The 22141-nt window shown below is 32.5% G+C and overlaps 1 protein-coding gene across 7 annotated transcripts in view; it reads left to right on the top strand.

Moving 5' to 3' along the window:
- Mical-like (MICAL-like protein) overlaps nt 1–22141 on the top strand; it is a 40274-nt gene that overhangs the window by 6143 nt on the left and 11990 nt on the right. For 4 of the 7 annotated variants that reach the window (XM_078188391.1, XM_078188389.1, XM_078188388.1 and 1 more), the window contains exons 2-4: nt 7464–7729; nt 7957–8135; nt 8462–8550. In XM_078188391.1, coding sequence (XP_078044517.1) covers nt 7578–7729; nt 7957–8135; nt 8462–8550 — 420 coding nt within the window. In that variant the 5' untranslated portion in view covers nt 7464–7577. Of the gene's footprint in view, nt 1–2020; nt 2095–7463; nt 7730–7956; nt 8136–8461; nt 8551–19173; nt 19228–22141 lie in introns of those variants that run through there. The other 3 variants (XM_078188393.1, XM_078188390.1, XM_078188394.1) reach the window with 3 other exon arrangements.

The following is a 22141-nucleotide window of genomic DNA, read 5'->3' as shown; positions in this document are numbered from 1 at the left end:
CTAGCTTCCTTCAAGCATCATGGAAACGGTTGTTTCTGCTCGCGATACCCAGCCTCGTATATTGCATCTTCCTATCTTATCTTTCGGAACTTTTATTGCATTGATCTGTATATACAATTTGTATAAGCTGTTTCTTTCCGAACTAAACAGCTTTTTTTCGAGCTAAACATAACCTTAACAATTCAAATTCATCGTAACTACCAAACGTATGCATTCACAAAAACAGTTGTATTTTTTGTTAAATAGAAGTAAATAGTTTACCTAATTTAAAAATTCTTTTACAAATTATTCATTAATAGACTGCGGAGTTTTATGCAAAATAAAATTTATCTGCATTATTTACAAGATACGGAAGCTACGTAGATATTTCTTTCTTTCTTTTTTTAATTGTTTTAATGAGTTTGATAAATTTCTTCATTCAAACATATATTATAACAAAAATTACATAAAGTATAAATAAATCCAGTATTGCCATTATTACGAAATAATGTACAAGATGGTCGAGTTTAAAGCTCTGTACTTCTACTGTTAACGTGAAATCACGTTCACGATTAATGATTACGGTTACTAGTTAATCAAGAATCGTAATAAATATAATTCAAATATAATATCATACTTGCAACGATTTGAGTCGTTTTTATTTTTACAAACAAATTGAGAACTTAACTAATGATACGAATAAAATTGAAGGAACGATAACGACCTATAATTTTGTGTAAATGCATACGCGCAAACAGCGCTACAAAATAAATAAATGCATTTAAGTAAATTTAAATAAAAGATAAAACGATACAGAGGTAGAAATAATAATCGTACTTAAGTAGAATTTGGTATATGATGTATTGACATATCTAATCATAATATTGTAACACTTTAGAGATGTCCTTACCTTATCAGGTTTACAGAGGACAGAACTAACCAACCTTGACCTCGACTCATTCATTTGATTCCGTTCTATGGCTACTAGTATTGTCTGTCACTGTCCCCCAGAGTTTCTAAGACCTTTGACATCCTCATGACTTCGCATTGATATATGTAATCATATGCATGATGTAGCGATTGTACACGTTTTCTGAAACAAAAATTTGCAATCTTGGAAGTACCATAATTATCAATGGTTTTGTTATCGTCCTAAAGCAGATCATCCAAGTACAGTTAATAATATGACAATAGAGAGGACAAGATTGTATTATAGTGATTGGTTTTGTAATTCTTTTACACTTCTTAGATCTTCTTAAAGTTTTATTTACTTGATCCTACACAGCTCTGTGTTATTTTTAATTCGTATACCAATTTATTTTATTTTCATTTCAATTTTAGCTACAAAGTGTTAACATTATCTTGTTTCTTTGTGCACTTCCTCATAATTCATGAAGTTATTATAACACTTGAAGGAAATGATGATTTCTTGTTGCTCATATAAAAGGTACAGTGAAATCAGACATGAGCGGTTGTATGAGAGCTTGATCCCTAATGCCTTGATCTATGTTCATGCTGTGGGTTCGAACTGATGCGAACTTATTCCCATTCCATCGAGTATGTGATAAGTTCTCGTCTCTTTCTTGTGATGATCGTACGATACTAATCACATCTAACACATCTTTCTTTGGAATTTCCTTTTATAGAACCAACCAGTCAACTTCCTTTTGGCCTAAAACCCTACCATGTTAATGCGCATCCTCAACAGTCTCATTTTCTTCGCTAAGAAATTTTGTTGACAAGCCATATTTGCAGCTTCCTGTCTATACAAAATTAATCCTTTGTAGATCATGCTCACCTTTCTCCAAATAAAATTCACCCTTTCTTATATTAACTTTATAAGCAATTATTGACATTTCCATATTTTTTTTTTGAAACAAATAAAGAATCTTCCAAAAATTGTTAACATTAGACAATTTTTTATTATAACTTTTGGTGTGTTTTTATAATATCAGTCAAATAACTACTCGAACTCTTTTTGCATTCAACTTCTTTTCACGTCTTACTTCACTGCATTTACAAAAGCTGAAACTGAAATCAACAATCGAATTGCCGAAGGTTTTTCTTGCAAATTACATGACAATGTATCGTTTTCAAGCTTCGCTAAAAGTGGAGGTGAGTACATACGTACTTTTAATAGGTGGTATTTCAAGGATCTTAGACATATCCCGGTTTTACTTCCCAATGTCAGTGTTGAATCACTGGAAATATTTACCTTTTAAGCGATATTCGTCCGTTACCCATGACCTGAAAAACTTGACCTCCGATTCCGCTTATTTAAAAATGTGAGCGTCTACGTCCAAAAATCGTTACTCCTTGAACAGGTCTTATCGAGGATTACACCTTGCGGTGTGACAAATCATAGCAACCTATTTCGTCCTTTCTAATCGATTTTACGTGAACGCTAATTTCAAGCTGACGAGACATATATGAGCAAGAGCCGTAAATCTTTACGTATTTTAGGTAGAAAGTAGTTTTTATCAGGGTTTGAAAAAGTCCCGAAGTTTTTTCATAAAGTACATTCGAATTTATTACAAGTGGTACTTTCTGAAAAAATTCTCGTATCATAAATTCAAATAGGAACTGTCAAAGAATTCTTGAGACTACAAGTTTTGGTTTGACTAGAATTAATTTCCAAAATAGAGACAGATATTTTGTTATGAAACAACGGTTCTCAAACATTGTAACATATTAAATCATTATTCTAATTATTTAAAATTTCGAATGAAACTATAATGCTTATGTTTCGTAAACAGTATCATATAATATTGTTAATTAAATTTAGTATGTAATAAATCGGTATTCAAGATAAAACATTTTTTTTTAATTTTCAAAAAGATAAGTACTCTTTCTATAAAAAGTTTAACACGAACAGATATTTTATTGTATAAATATATAAAACACATAAGTTCGAACGTTCAAAACGGTAGGTACCTGTGTATTTAAAACCCTAGTTTTTAGATAAACATGTAGCCCATATTTGTTTATTAATTACAGTTTGCATGAGTACATGAAACATTTGAAACAATTTTTAGACAAGCATATTTAACTTAAACCAATTTATTTTAATCATAATAATTATATATTTTGGAACATGTTATTGTAATTACGATTCGTTTTTCCATACAATTAAATGTGAAAATTGTAGAGCATATTACCGAATTTAGAATAAGTTCGGTTTTTTTGCTTTATCGTTGACAATAATAAACTTCCATTGTAACATAATGTTTAATCTTCATCTCTGAGTTAATGCTTGACTGTTTATTCGTACATTCTTCCATTAACTGGTATTAAAGTGAAAGTTCACGATATATGATCTTTACTAGTGTACCATGGATCATGTGTATGTATGTAGTTGCGTAGTTTCATGTTGTCCTTGTATACAGCAAGGTGTGATGGAAAGTGCACGGACTAACTGAAACGCAATCGTTACAATTGTGAAACCAATTATCGAGAAATCACGTCTGCCTATCGCTGTCACTTGCTAATGGCACTGTACGATTGTAACTTTTTTCTTCTGTGTTCCAATAACCAATAGGTCGATTCCCTAGACTTCGATACGTTGAATAGAAATGTGAGAACAGTTTTTCTCTGTCATTCTTAATTTTCTAAGAAATAAAAATTGGAGGAGATATGTGAAATTGTCAACATTAATGAGATTATTAGTTATACGAAATTAATAAATGATTTCTTATGTTTTTTTACCTTTTCTTACGAATAATTGATAATTATTATCTCTAGACGTTTCGCTGCTATGTGCTCTTTTAAGTTGTAAGCGCATATTCTTTGAAACGTAGCACCGTTGCAAAACGGAAATGTAATAATGCGACATTGCCGAATTACTGTTAAAAGCATAGCATAGTAATTCTACTCCTGTCAATTATTTTTCAAACACGCTATGGTACGAAGTTAACAGGAAATACCAAATTTTATTATATGTAATAGAGCGCTACATGAAGAATACTCGTATGGTATCGTTAAATTGGTTTAATTTGAAGTAAAAATACAAAAACTAATTATGACATTCATTCGTTATACGCTATAACATAATTACCAAACAAACTGTATATTGTATAAACAAATGTATAATACATAAGTACTTGGTGAACAGAAACTGGAAGAACAGTATTATAAATTTACAATTGGCGTAATGGAAAAACGAACAACAGTTTATTTAAAATTCATATTTTCTAATACTTAGTCAAATTTCCACGTGCAGATAGGAATTTTGTTCACCAATAGTAAAATAAACTAAACTAAAATAAAAAATGGTTTGAAATAATCTAAACTCTAATATCTATTGGATAATATTTATTCCGCGATAGATAGAACATAACCTTAACTAAGTCACTAGTAGATTGTGGATCTTTACCAGTCATTCATTCAATTTTTTATTCATTCTTTCTTATCTTTCAGAATATTGCTTGTTTGTTTTACAGTCAGTCTTTAGGCCTAATGCGGCAGCACGGTCCGACCACAACCACGGCTGGCCGTATGCAATCATTATTCGCAAAAGCATGCATGGAACAACTCGCATTTCGTTAAAATGCGGCCAGCTGGCTGTGCGACCCCAAATCGATTACGTGTTTAATTATCAAACAATTTTTGCGGTCGAAATTTAACGGTAAACGGTCAATTGTGCGAACAGACATCGATTGATTCGATTCGTATTTACTCGCGTTTCTGCCGGTTGTTGTGTGGTGTCGGTATTGTGTTGTGGAATTTATCATCGGATGACTATGCCAGCAAACTCTCAAAGAAGAGAATGTGAGAAGAAATCTCGATGTTGTTTGTTGACGGTGACAACTCAACAAAAGCAAACACACTGTAAGTATGTGAACAAGTTTTTTTAATTAGAACTACACAAATAATAGCATCTATCTCGCATTAATTAAATACAGTCATTTTTCCACAAATTTCTGCATTTTAAATTGTTATGATGTCTGTGTGTTTGTAGTAAATGATCCTCATGAAATCTTAGAAAATTGGACAAAGTACCGTGGTTAATGCTTCATACATACTTGTACCAACACAATGTGTTTTCACAACGTCTATACTCATCCATTTATTAGCCATTATTCCATATGAATGCTCTGCAGAATGTCTAGCTCAAGAAAGATGGCAATTAAAAATATTTTCATTAGTATCCAGTCGTTGGTCAACATACGGATGTATAATTCTGGGTGATTTGAAAATATGAAAAATATGAAACATATTTCCAATAAGAAGCAATTACATAGATAAATGTATAGTTTTGTGTCACAAATGGCAGCTAATACGGTAGAAAAATATTTGTTATAATTGTAGTATAGTGATGCATTGTTTGCCATTTTTACAATTCTTGTGTGTTTCCCATCTATTGCATCAAAGCATTTTGGAACATTTGTCCTAGATTAAACCTTTCAATTTGCAACCCGTCGTCCAGATAGATAGACGATAGAATTTTATAGTTGTGACGTCAAATCAAACAACATCATGAAAGTCTATAAATGAATTTCCTGATGTCATATATCTGAAAACAACGATTATTACTACTGTGTATAGACTAATAACCCTACAGTAACAATCTTAAGATTATTATTGTTATAGGTATGACGTTACAGAAGAAATAGCGCAATATTAAGGACTCATATCACAGGAAAAGAAGAATATTGAATGACAATAAAAGCGGTTCTGCAGCAGAAAGGAAATCTGCATACGTTTATTACAATATGCTATCATTTTTAAATGGTGGTAATCAATCAATCCATACCTAGATCAGCATATCTACGGATGTTGAAGGTATAACGACATATCCAGACATGGAAACCTCAAGAGGACCTATATGAGAATAGAGTTCTTGCAAAGAAAAGAAATCGGCAAGTAGAAATCGGTAAACAACTATTCAACGCTTTGAAATAATCCACAGAGAACAGGAAAAACCGCGAAGATAAACCTTGACATAACGTTTCAAGAGGAGGACAAATTATTTCTATCGTCTTTAGTCAATGATTTTAAAAGAGCCCCAGCATTTGAAGCTGTCGGTAAAACGATAATTTATAAATATACTTGAGCAAGCTCAGCGCCAGGGATGTTCGTAATGACATAATGCTTCAAATGCGTCAACCACGAGTGGTAATTCATAGTATCAAAAAAAACTCTTTGACATCACAGTGGAAGAAAATTCTGACAGGTCCCTGTCAACGGCAGGAAGCAGCGAACGAGATAGTGATGAGGTTGCTACTGCATATCCGCTATTTTTTTTTTAATGTTTCTCAACAAAGCTAATTCATTATCATTTCATATGTGCATTCTCTTTATTAAGATTTAGTTCTGTGTATTAGATTTAGTTGTAGTCTTAGTTTTAATGTTTATTTTAGTCATTAGTATATTATTCTAGCATATACTACATATTCTTTCTATTTTGCTCGTATAATAATAGTAATAATAACGATTCTAATGCGTTTTTGTAATAGAATAATGTATATAAATAAAAATTACCTCAATGTAATGAATATATCTTCATTTCCTATGCGTAGTCGCATCGCTGTGTTCATCCTTAAGGCTGTCTCAATTTCGATAAGTAATTTATCGGAATTTTTAGCAAGAATTCTTGTGCAGTAAATAAGCGAATTGTCCCTTTGTCGATGGAATTTATAATATAAGATGTATCCAATATCTTTTTCTCTTGCGTTTTATTGTAGTATGATACAAATGCACATCACGGCTACTTCCTTAACATCCATTTTGCGAGTGAATCCGGTGTGAGTGGCAAAAAATTGATTGACAATCAATTAACAAACGCGTGATCGCGAGGCCAGTTAGCTATATTTGACGCAATGCGTGTTGCTCCGCAAACGCTCTTGTTAAAAATGGTCGCAACGGTCAGCCGTGATCGTTGTCGTGGCCAAGACATGTAGAGTACCGAAGTATCAAATAGTGAAATATCATAGAGTAATATTATAATGTTTTAATATTCTCTACTGCTTGAATAATTTTTATTAACAGTACCATTATTATTATTATTGCTATCATGATTTTATTTATTATTATATATTTATATTTCTTATTGTTATACAATGTATGTTATTTCCGATATTTTTAAGGTGGTTACCCAAGAGTAGTTAGCAGAAAACCAGCTCTAATAATGAATTTTTTTCAATAAGTAATAACTAATTTAAAATTCGAATATACTAGTCAATATTACCCTTAAACGAAAGAATAGATTTTAAATTTTGCAAAAATTATTTTAGGTAAAAAACACATTGCTAAGCATTGGTAAAAGAATTCCATTAGTATTTGAACACTTTTTCAGAAAGAATAACTTTTTAACGATCAGTTCAAATGACTTCAAATAACATCTTGTAGATGTTACAGGGACTAATTTACTAGACAATGTCTGAAACAACTGCAATTAGTTGCAATAACCACAAAAATAAATTACGTTTTCAAACTTCTTTTTAGCTTAATAGGATTTTATATTAATTATGTGCGTTTTGTTTCAGAAGTAGCACGTTGAATACCCAAACTGCAAAGTATATCCTTCATTGTCAAGAAAAACTGAAGATTAAACTGAAAAGAAATTTCGTGAAACGATAGGCAGAAATTAAAATTCAAAAATGGGCGAAAAACGAGGCACGAAAGCATTAGAACTTTGGTGCCGACGAATAACCGACGGTTATTCTGGCGTAAATGTGCAAAACATGACAACATCTTGGAAAGATGGGCTTGCTTTTTGTGCAATGATTCATCATTTCCGACCAGATCTGATGTAAGTATATATGCATTTAGAGAGATCATTTATCTAATTTTTAAACATCCCTACGGTAATACTGCGTATCTTTATGTATAACAAAAAGTTTCAAATGCCTTTACAATTTTTTATTTCATCTATTAACTTCTGTCACAAATGCATAAAGATCCGCAGACTGTCGGTAAGCTATAATTATATGATTGGTATAAATTAAACAGTAATATTGGCTTCGTTGATTATTGCAGTGACTTCGATAGTTTAGATAAGAGCGACGTGTATCGAAATAATGAGCTGGCTTTCAGAACAGCAGAGCAACATTTGGGAATACCAGCATTATTAGATGCAGAAGACATGGCTGCCTGTTCCGTTCCAGATCGATTATCAATCTTAACATATCTTTCACAGTTCTATCAAACATTTGTTGGTAAGTTTATCGTTACAATTCCACATGTATTTTATAATCACATAACAGATTTTGTATTTTTCCATTTGAAATTCTACACAACCAAAATGTCTATCTGATTCAATATCTCCTCTAAACAAGTACTTTTATTAGTGAACAATATGTAGGCCAGTGAAAACCCTGAATTAAAGAACGAAATAATTTTTCTTACGCAAACTTTATTTTTAAGAACAGAGTTCGTTCTAATGAAAACTATCAAAATTAAATTATTTCTAAACCTGGAACAATTATAGATTTATCCTTTAATTTATCTAGTTTACGTTAATGCATCTTGTTACTCTCTTCAGGATCCGCCCCGAGCCGACCCGCCATAAATCGAACAACGGACGCAGAAGAAGAAAGGATTACCCAAGTACCTGAATCTCCAAAACAAAAGGTATGTAATTGTTGCTTGCATTGTAGCGCTAGAATCGGCCGCGTTAATATGTAGTAACACCTTTTGCCGAAAAGGTGAGCTCTTGCTGACTCTTACATTCTAATTAAATTCAAAGTGCAGTACTGTAAATAATTATAAACACAATCACAATTTGTAGTCATTCATAATAGTAAAACAGAAAGGGATTAAACTCTGTGTCTTATTTTGAAATCTGAAAAAATTAGTACTAAATACAGGTAACTCTCCTATAACACGCAGATAGGTCCCTAGTAAATGACGTGTTGTGTGAAACCGTGTTACATGAGAATAACAGCCAGTGCAAAAAGAGAAGAGATAACCTTTTTATTTTACATTTTATGAATTTTCTTTTGTTTCCGATAACTTCTGGCAACCTGTGAAGAATACTATCTGCTAACTTATTTAAGAAAAAGCAAAGAAGAATCCATTAAATACTAACTAAAATGATATAGAAATTAATATTGAGTTTATAGGTATCCATAACATAGATTAAATTTCTCAGCTTCCATGACATGTCCGGTTTACGTTACAGTATGAGACAAAATTGAATCATTTTCTGTTTAATTTCATGAATGACTAGAAGATGAGTTTGAGTTTATAGTTATTCACAGCACTGATACAGGTTTACTAGTCGTATTTTAGATATACTTGTACTGATTAGAAGATTGAAGATTTATGAAGATTTATTATGAAGAGAAGAGTTCGATATTACGTTGGTAATATAAAAATAACGAATTTAAAATTTTTGATTATTTTATGGTGACAATTTTTTAACATCGAGTTTCACGTTTCTTATGAATCTCACTATTAATTAAATACTGTATTTCTATATGTCATGTTAATTTGTTGCTCTCAGCCACCGAAACAAATAAGGCTACTTTCTATTCTGTAATTTTATAACCATTAGAAGCATACAGATTAACTAGAATCCGTTAAAGGATTCCGTGGTTTTAGCGTTAAGTTCCTGCGGTATTTTGAAATAGGAATCGTACGAGATCTGAGTAAATACCGAATCTAGATTACTAATTAATTGCTTTTAGTGTTTGCTAGTTCTTAATAAACTCATTAGTGTTAATAAGACTTTATAAGTTTATGTGTACATGGCTAACTTACTATGTGTACCTATAGTAAACAACAGTTCATATCAGCAGTTTTCATTCAATACAAATTGATTTAAATAAGATTAACACCCAAATCGACTACAAATGGTTAATTTAAGAAAATATCTATGTGCTACGTACATTGCATCTAGATAATTCTGTGCACGCGGATTTTTAATATGTTTTTGCTCTTATACATCTTACCATTTTGATGAGAAAAAGTAAAATGTTTTTTATTTTTGAAAAGATTTGTATCTTTCCGTTATTCTGTTGCGAATTATTATGCTTTAAAGTAACATTCACCTGTACTTAACCGCCCTGTACAGTGACTTTCTAAAATATTTCCAAGTGGTTTTTCAAACAATTCCTTCTATAGCTGGAAATCGACGTAGTTACTTCCATTGCAGAAAACTAGTCTAAGGTTTCCAGAACCATCTGTAGTACGCTCATAGACTTGTTACCCAAATCCACTGACTAACCGCGTTGCATATCTGAGACACGGAATACTATCCACGGACTAATTTCGAAGCAAAGACGAAAATAACAATTTCAAATAATTAGTCATTTTCAATATTTTATTATTTGTAGTGTAGAAATAGTATTAAGAAAGTAATTCAATTTTTGTACTTAAAGTTAATAAATCATTCCTTAATAAGTTTGTACTAAAATTAATATGGTTACGAAAATAATGGCTCCAGAGAGAGAGAGAGAGAGAGAGAGAGAGAGAGATTAAAATACCCGCGAAGCCTCTAAAATTTTACATCAGCTTGTTTGAATGATCGGTCCAATTCAAGCTGAATCGATTTCAAGCCGGATGTAACTGGAGCTTGCTCGACTTAAACAGTTGAGCACTACCTGTGACACTCCTTACCCTGCAATTACTGAGGCTCATCTGTTACATTTGTATTTAATTAGGATAGATGTTTCTTTATTAATCTTGTCGAAAAAACAGTAGAATTTTCTGGAATTTTATAGCGTTTCCACTTGTTTAAGATCAGGATTTTATACCGATATTATATTGGTATTACATTGATATATAGCAGATTCTGTTTTGAACGTCATAAATAATTACATACATTTTCGTATTGTATTATGATATGATTTTCAAATGTCATTGAAGAATGCAAAAGCGAATAAAAAAGCTATGAAAAAAACGAATCCTATGGGATGTTGGCCATTTAATACCATTTAAATTACACGAATTTTTTTTCTTACTTACAATCAATGAAAATATTTTGGATGTCGGAGTTAAATGTCTACATGATAGAATTAAGACGTGTTTTCTTTTTAAATAAAATGATACAAAACAATAAAAATATATCTTAAATCCCATCGACTTATAAATTTAAATCAGTATTACAATAATATGCCATTTACAATATCTTCGCATAAATTGTACCGTAATGGTGGCGATGTTCTAAGCTAAAAAACATGCATGGTAATGCATGTATTATAATTTTTTATTAAGCATTTGAAAGTGTTGCATTAATAAATATTGCAGTTTTACTAATCGAACATTTTTTTACAAGCATCGATGCCTGTCTTGTTGCATATCCGATTCCTTAATACTAAACCTACTACGCCGATAATTTTAATCGGTTTCACATTTGGAGATTGTAAAATTCTTAGAAGTTGTAAATAAAGACTCTTTTGAAGGAAATGATTAAATAGATTTTTTTAATCAGGCATTATAATAAAAACAGAGAAAACTCTAAATGAATTTTTGGTATTCTAATAGAAAAACAAACGTCAGTAGCTTTTATTGATTGGTAGGTACATGAGATTGTTCATTACAAGTATACCACGATGTTTAATTCGTCTTGTACAATTAAAAATCGATCAATGAAGTCGTTTATACACTCGTTTGGTCGTTATTTACAGAATCTCATGTTGTTTCAATAGAAATTATGCCCAACCTCCATCCACACAAGACTCATACTTTATCTGTTAACTTTGGCATTGAAGTAATGCTGTATTTTCTTAGGGTTAATAAAGTTTTATGTATTAATATATATAAAATATGTAATTGTTTATATATCACTCGAAGAGCGTATACGGCTTACAAACTTTGGTACTATGTAGAGATGTATGATTTGCCTAGTATTCGCTTTGTACCAAGTTGACGGCTTTTACAAGAAAATTAATAGGGAATTAATAGAAATTTTACCTATTTAGTTAGAAATCCGCTTGCTACGCTAAAATGTGTGTTACGAGGTCAGTGCACTGACCTTGAAGAATGGAAAATGAGCTGCACAGCCGATCACAGGTATTCAGCGTTTCAGAAACAGGACTAATTTATTACATCCGAGTGATCGAGGTAAATGTGAAACTAGAAGCACGACTAATCATTATTATCGAAAATCAATATCATATTCTGTTTTAGAACTAGGTTTAAAGTATATACCATTAAGTTTAGGTTGAATAGTTAGCATTAAATTTAATTTTCATATTTAGCTTTATGTTTACATTTCAAATTTAAATTAAATTTTAGGTTTAAGATTAATGGCATAATATAAACAATAATAATAAGAACAATGTGCATAGCAAGTTCAATCGTGTATCGAACAAATAATTTTCTTGGAATTATCATGCACAAAAAGTTGTTTAAGATTCCTCATAATATAACATAATAATTGAACATCCCATTCCTAAACTTCTAATAGATGAAATGTTACGATTTAGATTTAAGAATAGACAATGAATTTTATGTATTTATGGAAAAACTAAGTAGTTATAATTTATAATGGTATAAAGATGAAAAGAAATTTTTAAATATTAATCTATTATTTCTAATCCATTAAAATGATTAAACAAAAAATGAATTTGCTATTTAGGTTCTATTTCTTACAAAAATTTGGCTCAACCACTCAGGAACAAACTTGTATAAATAATTGTATAGCGAGCACGCATTACGGAATCTCTGCAGATTTGAATCACTTTGCAAAACGTTACTAGTTTTGACGATTCTCTAATAAGTGAATACCATATTGTTACGTCATCACCACCCTCAAAGTCAACATCATACTATCGCCACATCATAATTTCTCTGAATTGAAGTGGCACACAAGGAAAACTTCAAAAAGACTATCAAATAAAGCACAGAAGAAAGATACGTCTGTAACAACCTCATGTAATAAGATCAAGTTGAGATTGAATCAGTCTAAATCGAGATCAAGAAAGTGATTCTTTTCGTTAAAGTGAAAGTTACAATATGTTCTTCAATTAACAAATCAATGTGAAGCTATCTTCAGGAAATATCTCGAGCTTGGGCATATGTCTGAGGTTCTCGACACCAACGAAGATTAGTGCTAAATGAAGAAGACTATTCAAACGAATTATACAGTTAAATATCAAGTCAAACTATAAAGCTTGGATACGGTTTCAACGGTTCTGTAGTTATGAGTACGAGATTTTTGCTCAACGACACTCTACACCAAGATACAGGACGATCTTCTAGACTAGACATACTTTCCAGATTTCGCATCCATCGATGGGTCGGTAAAATCAAGAAAATTCGAGAACTTGACCTCGTTCATTTTGAAGACAACGTTAACAGTTTTTCTGTCATTAATGGCAAGTTAAAACTCTCTTACTCCAATACGATCATGTTCAGCTTAGCGGCTACTCCATATTTGAGTGCAAGATATCTTGTTCAATCAATCACACAAAATTCTGCAAGACCCCTTTTTCACGTGTAGGATTTTGACTATCTACGGAGAAAAATAACCAGAGGCTCATGTTTCTTTAGAAAATAAGGAAAACTGTAGATTTAATAATACAGATGTATAAGAAATAGGTGTGAAGACCAGCCAGCTCGGTTTGACGTCTATACCGCAATGCAGTCAAGCGTTCTCTCTACTCTGTGTAATTTTTAATTGTTTGTACTTTGAACACTTATTGTACAGTATTGTCAGAATATCTATCAGTGCTAACCGTTATGGCTGTAGCTGAAGTCCCTTATCTTTCGGTAATTTTATAAAGCTGCGTTCAGCTGTGCAGTTCTCCCACTGGTCCCGTATTATCATCAAATAATTAAATAATATTATTATCAAATTATATTGATTTTATATAGAACAACAGTTTCCGCGTATGCTGATTTGAACAAGTCTTGAGCATAGTTCGGGACCATCACTACGCTAGGTGTGGCGAATCATCGTTACAGAATTTATAAGCCGTATTCATTTTCTGATTAGTTGCGTATCTAGCTATGGTTTGAATTTGAACTTAATGGGGTTAATTGTCAATCTGTAGATATGCGAATGGTCATTAGGAGAAACTAATTAATAAAATTAAGTTTTTGACCGATGGGTACTTTAACACTGAACTTGTCACTGCCAAATGGCAGATTTCTTGTTTAACAATAATTGTAGAGATTATAAAGATACTTTCTTGTGAAACGATTGGACAAATTACATTAGTGAATCAAGTAATTTATATAAAAAATACTATAGAAAATCTAAATACTGATCTTCTTACTTCTATGAGGCAAGGCATAATCAGTCAATTTTACTACTCGGTAGGTTTAGTATTATGTATAACTTTCTAAGATGATCTACATATATCGTAAATGTAGTAATTGGTATAGAAAGATATATGAAATTCTGATTGACAAAAGTAAACGAATATATCATTAGAGGAAAAGAGAAAAGAAAACTGAAATATGTATGTGGTAAGCAACTAGACACGGTTGTCAAATATTCTTCTTCTCTGTAAACCGTATTGTTCCGTGTATTTGTCATGTGTGGCTTTTGTGGATTTGTTACTTGTAGCTTAATGTATCTATTATGCGTTCTTTTTGGTATTTCCTTTCTTTTGCGTAAAATAAAATTTGTTTGAACATCTTTATGATATCAGTAGTTAAACCGTATACATGCGTACCAAATCTAAATAAACTGGTGAATAAACTATCCTATATCGTTGACCCAACTAATAAAATATTAACTCGACAACTAGCTTCATCTTCATAATTCTTGATTAATTCATCAGCAAAGAATGATTTGGAATAATCTGTATGTTCTGTATAATTTAAATTTGACCATTTGACCATATAATTTAAAAAGACCAATGTTTCGTGAACCCGATGTAAATTTTATTTTTCGTGGAATGATGTCTTTATTTGTAACATTCATCCATTCATGGTTGGAACTTTCATTATTATTGTTAATATTTAGTTCTTGATCAGTATCACTAACACTGGAAATATTGAAACTTTTGAGCCAACGTTTTCCCTTGTTTCAACGATTTCACTTTCAGTAAAGTACTGCCGTTCTTTTCGAACTTGTCAAATTTAAGATAATATTCGTCATCACTACTGCTGTCACTATCAAACACATCCTCTCTGGATCTTTTAAATATCGCGTGTAGGATGTTGTAAGGTATAAAATATACATATAAAAGACTTATTGGTTCATTTGGTAGTGTCACTGAGAGACTAAAATTCGTTCTGACTCGATCATCAATCCATGTCGTGAGTTTACATTAAATGGAAGATAAGACTTCGCCGCTGACGATCTCTAATTTCCATTCAAAAAAAACGTAATACTGTTTAGTCCACTATACCAATGCATCCACAACGGGAAAAAGATTTAGACAGCTATTTTCCGTCAGTTGTCCGTAAATGTTAACTTCGCCCACCTTGGAGTCATTTTTACTACTTTGAAAATGTAGTAGCACATTGTGATTCCGGCCACATTTCGCGCAATCTATAAAAATACAATTGTACATATTATGTTTCTTTAATCACTTCAAACAATTCTACGGACCTCATCGTAGAACTCACAAATAGACATTTTTAACCCCTTACACTATAACAACGAGTAAATCGTGACGAACATTTCGAGCATAATTTAATAAATATAACCGCCAGTCGTTTCTATAAAATTGAACAAAAATTTGAATCTTCTATCGTCAAAATTTGGGAATTGAAGTAAATGAAGACAATCATGAAATAAAAATCTACTCGTTTCATCAAGGAAATTATTAAGGATGAAAGAATACTAATTGACGCAGTTTTGAAAGAGATCGTAGTGCAAGGGGTTAAGAAACGTGATCATTTAAGTAACTCATGATCTCCCTTGCAAGGGAAACGATTAATCCTTTGGGGACGGGTGTCGGCATATATGTAGCCGCCCAAGCGTTTTTACCGTTGCAGACGCGTGTCGGCATATAGCCGCCCAATTCTCGCGCTGCTGCTGCGTACGTCTGTCATTCTAAACGATACGATACGCATGGGGATACTAGCCTAAGAAGTCTAGTTGCCTCTCAATGAAATTAGAGACTTTTAGCAATGAAGTCTCATTTGAATAAAGCTTTAGTTTTTGTAACGCAAACGTGCGACACGAATATTTTCTTTACTGCACGCTCCAATACCTGTCGTCCACAGCGACGCTCGCCCGTCGAGTGTCACCGTCCCCAAAAGGTTCATTTTGTTCGTAGTAATAATATAATTTTGAATTCGTTTATCTTTATTTCGATCATAATAAATACCCTTCGACCTTGATAAATATCCTTGTCATCTGATTTGTTAATAATTGATTTTATTGGAATTGTGTTGTACCTAGGTAGTGAGGTTTTGGGTCTATTGTATCACTAGATGAATTTATTCGAGGATTGGCGAGGTTGCTAGGGAAGTTGTTGATCGTTGGAGATGTTGTGGATTTTGGTTTTGCTGTGGTGCTCGAGCGAACGAAAGCGATTCTATAACTCTTCTGGTTAAAACTTTTTCTTTTCGTTTATTGGTTCTGTTTGTAAGATTCATTTTGTTTAGCTTGCCTGCGAATTTTAGGAATGAGCAACCTCTGTATGACGCTGGGTGTCCCGTTTGCCCGTAGTTGATACATATTAATTAGGATCTGTATGAATCCTTTACGATTTGAACTATGTAAGTCTTTGCAGATTATGTTGGCGTAATCGAGCATTTGACAGTTCCTATATTGGTGAATACTTGTTTTCCTAAAGTGTCCCCATTTAATTTTTTGATACGCGAGTGATTTCTTTTGAAATATCAGATAATTTTCAGGTCTTTATGAAATTCGCTAGCTAGACAAATTTTAACCTGTTTTAATGGTATTTGTAAACCTTTGAGATTTCCGCGTTTTCTGAGTTCAAATTCTGGATATCTCTCAGAATTTCTACCTCCGAGAAATCTCTTTTAATCACCTTAATCACTAGTGTTTTCGATTTTTGGTTCCTAGCTACGTAAATGTAGTAAACTATTTTGTGTAAGCTGAGAATGTTGATTATTGAATTGTGTTTCGATAATTGATACATATACTATATTTATCATATTTCTGTAAATAGAAACCTGATAATGTCGTTGATAATGAGATAGCTTATACAGGGCATTATACCCAAAGATCACCCGCAATCAGGAAATGGGGGATTCCTGAGGTCATTTGAAGCAACTTTTTCCTTAGCGAAAGTGCAGTCCGTGGTTTCGTTTGCTAGTTATTAACGAAAAATAATGACCAATGAAAACCGAGCCCATCTGACGTAAGTCGATCGAGCTAACTCTGCACAATTCCGCTCAATGACTCGGTCGTCTCGAGCCAGAAGAGTTCGACTCTCATGGGTCATCGCTTTTCGTTAATAACTTGTAAACAAAAGCGTGGATTGAATTTTCGCAGAGGACAAAATTGCTTCAAATGATCTCAGGAACCCCCTATTTTCAGATTGTTAAATATTTTCTAGATGGAGGAAAAGATCCTTCTTTTAGTTCCTGCGTGATGGGTGTCCGATATTCTTTGATGCTTTGCCTTCAAGCCGCAGCTAGAAATTTTTTTCGATTTCGAAGCACTAATTGTGATCTTGTAGGAATAAATCACTATTACAAAAGACAATAAGGTCAAGGACTATCAAATTGATTGTCCTTCACTACCTTTGAGTGTGGAACCTTCAGCAAAATAACTTAGCTTGCAAACAAAAGTGAACAATTATAGGAAAAGAGATACGATTATTCAAATCTCACGGTTCGTTTTTATAGTTGTTCATAATCGGCAATTATAAAAACGATTCGCGAGGCTCAAATAATCGTATCCCCATTTCCCATTTTTGTTTAGAAGCTGAGAGACAATTGAGGAGACTTTACTGTACTCGTTTGGTACTTGTTTCGATGTTACCCCTAAAAACGTTCAAGCGAAACTCAGCAGACAGCCTTTCAGCAGTACCCAAGTCATAAACTAATAAATTTGTCAAGGGGGCATTCAAAAATTTTCAAAAATGGCATTGTTCAAATCGTTCAGCCTAAACTCAGCAGCAGAATGAGATGGTGCAACAAGATACGCATCGCGAAAAATTGTTAACGGTCTGACGAAGCAGGGATTGATGGCCAAAATTATATCAAGGTTGTTTCAAGTTTGAAGGCTATAGTTTAGTAGACCGTAGAATTCGTCGCGACACCAACTAGAATATTAAGTCAAAAATATAAATATATCGAGGTGACTAGCACTTTCTATGAAAAAAAACATTTTTCTGCAAGTTTTTATATTCTAATTTGATGAAAGGTGAATATTGATGAACTTTTGTGGAAAACTTTTTCTTGCAAATTCAACGGAAATGTCTGTAAAATCTGTAAAAACTATGTGCCGTCTGCAACCCAAAATAGGGTATCATTAGATTCAACTTTACAAGTTCGACTCTGTGCGAAATCTCGTCAAAACGTCAGCATCAGGCGTGGGACCCCACCTTCTAAAATATTTCTTTGCTGAAAATCTATTTTTACATTACTAGAATCATCATCTTGTTTTCTAAAACTCGAAGGTAACTGCAGTTTCTTTTTATATAATAATAATAGTATATATAATAATAGTCTATTACAAGTCATACATTCTAAATTGGATTTCAACAATCTGTATTTTGCTGCAAAGAAATTTTTTAAATGTTTGTCATAGGCTCAGATAAAAAAAGTTAGAAAACGAGAGATTTTATTTTTTTCTTGGTATTCCAAGTAATACAAATATTTAAAAAAGGTATTTTTGTCATTGTGTAGTAAACTAGTCCATTGATCATTCAAAAAGGTTTAAGTCGTTTAGTCCAGTTTTTAAAAAATTATTGCTTTTTAAAAGGTGTACGAACACTTCTGTGGGTCACTCTATATGAAACTATAATTATGTATAAATCAATAATACGTGTACGCGATATTATCGCATTGAACTTTTACTTTTACATCGAATTACAGTACTATTTTCTAGATCAAACATTACTTGATCGAACGGCACGGTAAATTAAGGTTTTATAAAATTGTTTTTAGTTATTGTTCTTTTTATACGCGCGGAGTAAGCTTTATTAGATTAATTCAATGTATTAGTTGGCAATTATATAAATAATAATTTTGTTAGAAGTAATTAATGTATCGTTTTAATAATGGTGATAGCAGTATTGGTACCGACGTATCAGTAATATAAATAATATAGTAACTTCTACGATGTCCGTCTGCGAAAAGGAAAGATTTCACTTCCACGCTGTAGATACTTTTTTGTTTGTCTCACGATATATTTTTATTCTCCAGGAGGAAAGCTTGGACTTAATGGGGCAATATAAACCTGAAATATTCTGCTAGAAGGTAATTTTGCTTTGTCGTTTATTGCTTTGCATGTTTTAAATTCGTAGTAAGCATCCTATCGTCAAATACTCTTATGTTTCGGAATCTATTACGACTTTAAGCTATAACTCTATTCTATGTTCTTACGAGGTATAAGGCGGTCTAGACTAGCGTTTGTTATTCATTACAAACGATATGTTAATAACACACTAAACTCTGATATTTGAAATTAATTGGAAGACTTCTTTTAACGATCCTAATAACTTTTTGCGTATTGGGCAGTAAATTTCTGGGGTTTTGAAATGTTTTTATTACGTTTTAGTTCAGGACATCGAATTAACCAGCATGCAACATAAGGGTCGCGAGAGTTATGCTTCCTGGGTTCCGTCGTACGTCTCACTCCCCTATGATCACCTAAATGTTTCACATATATACAGAATGTCCCAAAAGTCCCTTGCAATCGAAAAATGGAGAGTTGTTCAAGTTATTTCAAGTAACTTTTTCCTTAGCAGAAGTACAATCCACGTCTTCGTTTACGAGTTATTGACGAAAAATAGTCACGAATGAGAAGCGAGCTCGGCTGCCGAGCCAACGAGCGGACAAAGCCCAGTTTCACTCATTGGTTCGGCTGCCTAGTGCCAGCAAATCTCGCCTCTCATTGGTCTCTGCTTTTAATTAATAATCGTGAACAAAGTCATAGATTTCATTCGTTATAAGGAAAGAGTTATCTCAAATGACCTCAGTGACTTGTCAATTACTTTTGGGATACCCTATTATATAAAACAACGGACACATGCACCTAAAATGCTCCAAGTCAAAAAAAACGATCATGGGGTGCGAAACGTGCGACGGTAGTTAGAAGACGCAGCCCTCTCAATCCTCATGCTGTATGCTGATTAATTACGTGCCCTGTTTTAGTTAAATACAGAGTTCCTTGGTAAGACTTCCCATAGAAAATTAGAGTACACAATAAAGTACCAAAGGTAAACGGTGCATGATTTTGAATTCAGAACGATGTATGAAACGAATAGCTTTATAGTAGTGAGATAACAGGTACTTTTAAATCAACAATCATCTCTCAGAATTCCTATTACACATGAAAAGGGGCTATTCCGGAGGTGATTTGAAGTAACTTTTCTCTTTGAAGGATCTCCTCCACTTCATTCCTTCTTCGCTCGTTCTCTTTTCTTTTTTGACCGCCTTTCCCTCTTCCTACTTTTTCTTTTTGCACCTGTTTTCGAACATTTACACAGGGTGATGCACTACAAACGGGACAACCTAAGTAACTCGGCTGTTATAAACGATAGAGAACAGTTACGTACACGATATTTTGTGGTCGTAAAATCGGTCGGTCCATAAAATAATTACGTTGTGGTAGTCGATACAATGGACTTTAATTTGAATTTGATTCGGGTTTAAGATTTCTTTGTGAAAGTCCATTGTTCCAATTCCCGAACATGATTACTTGATAACTCAGCCTATATCACGGCCTTAGCATATCGTATTCGTGACTATTATAAAAGAATTTATCGGACTTCTTAGTACCGGGAACACGATATAATCCAATGTCAGCAGCTTCTTCGTAGTGTGAAGACTAAATGTGGGGATTTACATTGGTTTGAAACGAAACTAACGCTAACCTCATCGACCCAATAAAAATGAACGTCTTCACATTTTTTGTTTGAAAGTTGTTGAAATTTTAAGGACTCTTTCCCAGAAAATGACTGAATAAGTTTCTTAAAAAAGAATTTTATAAAATAAAGTATCTTATTCGATTGAAATTCAAATTGAAAAACAATGTTATATGACGGTGGTTATTTTTTAAATTTTCTCATCTAATGCTTAATAAAATTAAGAAATTAAGAAATAATTTTATCACCCATGTGTGGGTGGCAGGGCAATCAAAGTATTAATAATGTAATTATGACATTAATAATATTTTCAAATTTTCGCGAAGTCATGTGTGTATGACCGTCGAAGTGTTAAGTGTTGAAAATCAACCTCCGCCATACCTACAAATTCTACGTAATTTGATTAATGAAATTGAAACTGAAAAATTAAAATCTGTTATAGTTTGTAGTCTATTAGCTCTTTTGTGTTCTGGAGATTATAAATACTAATAAAAATAGATTTTTGCGTTAATACATACATTCTAATAAAATCTGTAAAAAGTCTAAATAAATTCACTCCTGCTATCGTTATGAAATTACACACACTTGCGTCAGTTACGTCATTTGCGTTTAGAACTCTGTAGGTTCAGGGTCACAACAAGAAATATACGTGTATGTATACATATATGTATGTACATATATCGTGTGGTGCACGCAACTTGTGCATCTTCTACAGTTTCCAAAACATGCATTGATCAACAAATTTTTCAATACAAAAGTTGTGTGGTTTAAAGGGGTGTAGTATGTAGTGAATTTTTTTTTGTATGTACGATAATGTATATACATTATATTTTTATTAATATTTTATATAAGAATATGGAAGAATATCAAAGTCTAAGTAAGGAATAATTGATCTTTATTGCTCATAAACCTAGTTAACGAGTAATTTCGCTTTGTCTTTTTAATATTTTCTTCATATAATATCAAGTTGGAGATTGAACCTTCTTACGGCTTTCTGCAGGTCAACAAAAATACTTATTATGTCCCTCTAAACGACCCAACTTCTGTATTAAAAATTTGTTGTCCAATGAATATTTTGCAAGTTGCTGTGGATCACTCTGTATATAAATATGTTGCCTAACATCCATTAAAGTTGTTGAAGGACAATTTTAATAGGAGATAATTTACTTCATGGAACCAACTGAAGCTTTCGGCGATTTCTGCTCATTCTATATTTATAATATACTTCGTGACAATATTAGAAGATACCATGTAAAATATTCTATAATATACTGTATACAATATTTAGAATATCCTCTTTTGGA

Source organism: Augochlora pura, chromosome 8 (assembly GCF_028453695.1).
Source record: "Augochlora pura isolate Apur16 chromosome 8, APUR_v2.2.1, whole genome shotgun sequence".
Lineage (NCBI taxonomy): Eukaryota > Metazoa > Arthropoda > Insecta > Hymenoptera > Halictidae > Augochlora > Augochlora pura.
This window is presented reverse-complemented; position numbering and strand designations above follow the sequence as displayed.